Source organism: Egretta garzetta, unplaced genomic scaffold (assembly GCF_000687185.1).
Source record: "Egretta garzetta isolate BGI_Z169 unplaced genomic scaffold, ASM68718v1 scaffold481, whole genome shotgun sequence".
NCBI lineage: Eukaryota > Metazoa > Chordata > Aves > Pelecaniformes > Ardeidae > Egretta > Egretta garzetta.
Window position 1 is genome coordinate 731,514 of NW_009258681.1, and position 1,143 is coordinate 732,656.

At 64.7% G+C, this 1,143-nt stretch overlaps 1 protein-coding gene across 1 annotated transcript in view; it reads left to right on the plus strand.

Moving 5' to 3' along the window:
- FGFR1 (fibroblast growth factor receptor 1) overlaps window positions 1–1,143 on the plus strand; it is a 10,833-nt gene that overhangs the window by 9,335 nt on the left and 355 nt on the right. Inside the window, exons 13-14 of the mRNA XM_035888694.1 lie at window positions 400–537; window positions 814–898. Coding sequence (XP_035744587.1) covers window positions 400–537; window positions 814–898 — 223 coding nt within the window. The remainder of the gene's footprint in view (window positions 1–399; window positions 538–813; window positions 899–1,143) is intronic.

The following is a 1,143-nucleotide window of genomic DNA, read 5'->3' on the forward strand; positions in this document are numbered from 1 at the left end:
GGGGATGCGTCTGCCTGCCGCCCCCCCTGCCTGTGTTGCTGCCTGCACCGCTGCCTGCACCGCTGCCTGCGCCGCGCAGCATCTCGCCGAGGTCCCACCCCGCTGCGTCTCGCCTAGCAGCACCCAGCGTCCGCTGGTGAAGGCGCTCTGCGCCGTGGCGATGCACGCCAGATGCACTTCGTCTCCGTTTAACGAAAATATAATTAGCGTCAGCACAGCGTGTTGTATCCAAGTTCTGTTTGGCGCTGGGGCTCGCGTGCCTCGCGGAGCGAAGCAAAGCTCTTGGGGCTTGTCCCTCCCCGCAAACAAACCTCCCCCTGTACCCCAAGCTCTGAAACGGGGGTGTCAGCTCCACGGAGCCGGGCGCCCCAGCCCCTGCCCTGTGTTTGCCCCGGGCAGGTGGTCCTTCGGCGTGCTGCTCTGGGAGATCTTCACGCTGGGCGGCTCGCCCTACCCCGGCGTGCCGGTCGAGGAGCTCTTCAAGCTGCTGAAGGAAGGCCACAGGATGGACAAGCCCAGCAACTGCACCAACGAGCTGTGAGTGCGGCACTGCCCGGGGAGGGAGGGGGATGCCAGCACCCCAGTGCCCCCCGCCCAGACGGGGACCAGCTCCGCTTCCCCTCCCTGCGCCCCCGGAGCTGGGGGCTGCAGCGGCCGCGGGGTCGGGACCCTCTGGGTGCAATCACCCGAGCCAGGGCGCAGGCAGGGGGCCCGGGGGGGGGTCAGGCAGATGTTCAGAGCTCCCAGCCCTGCGAAAACATCAGCTCAATCTGTTTGCAATAATCAACGTCTCCCTTTGTTATTGCTTGGCAGGCGCGAATCCCAGGATGACCCCAGAGCAGGGACTAGCTTAGCCCCCCGAAACAGCCCCAGCGGTGGCCAGGAGGGCGGGCAGGGGGTTCCCTTCCACCCACCCAGGGCATTAACCCTAAATCCCTGGAGGACATTAACCCTAAATCCCCGGGGGAGCGTCTTTGCTGGCTGCAGGTCCCAGCCCGAGCGCTGGTTCAGAGCTCCCAGCCCTGCGAAAACATCAGCTCAATCTGTTTGCAATAATCAACGTCTCCCTTTGTTATTGCTTGGCAGGCGCGAATCCCAGGATGACCCCAGAGCAGGGACTAGCTTAGCTCCCCAAAACACCCC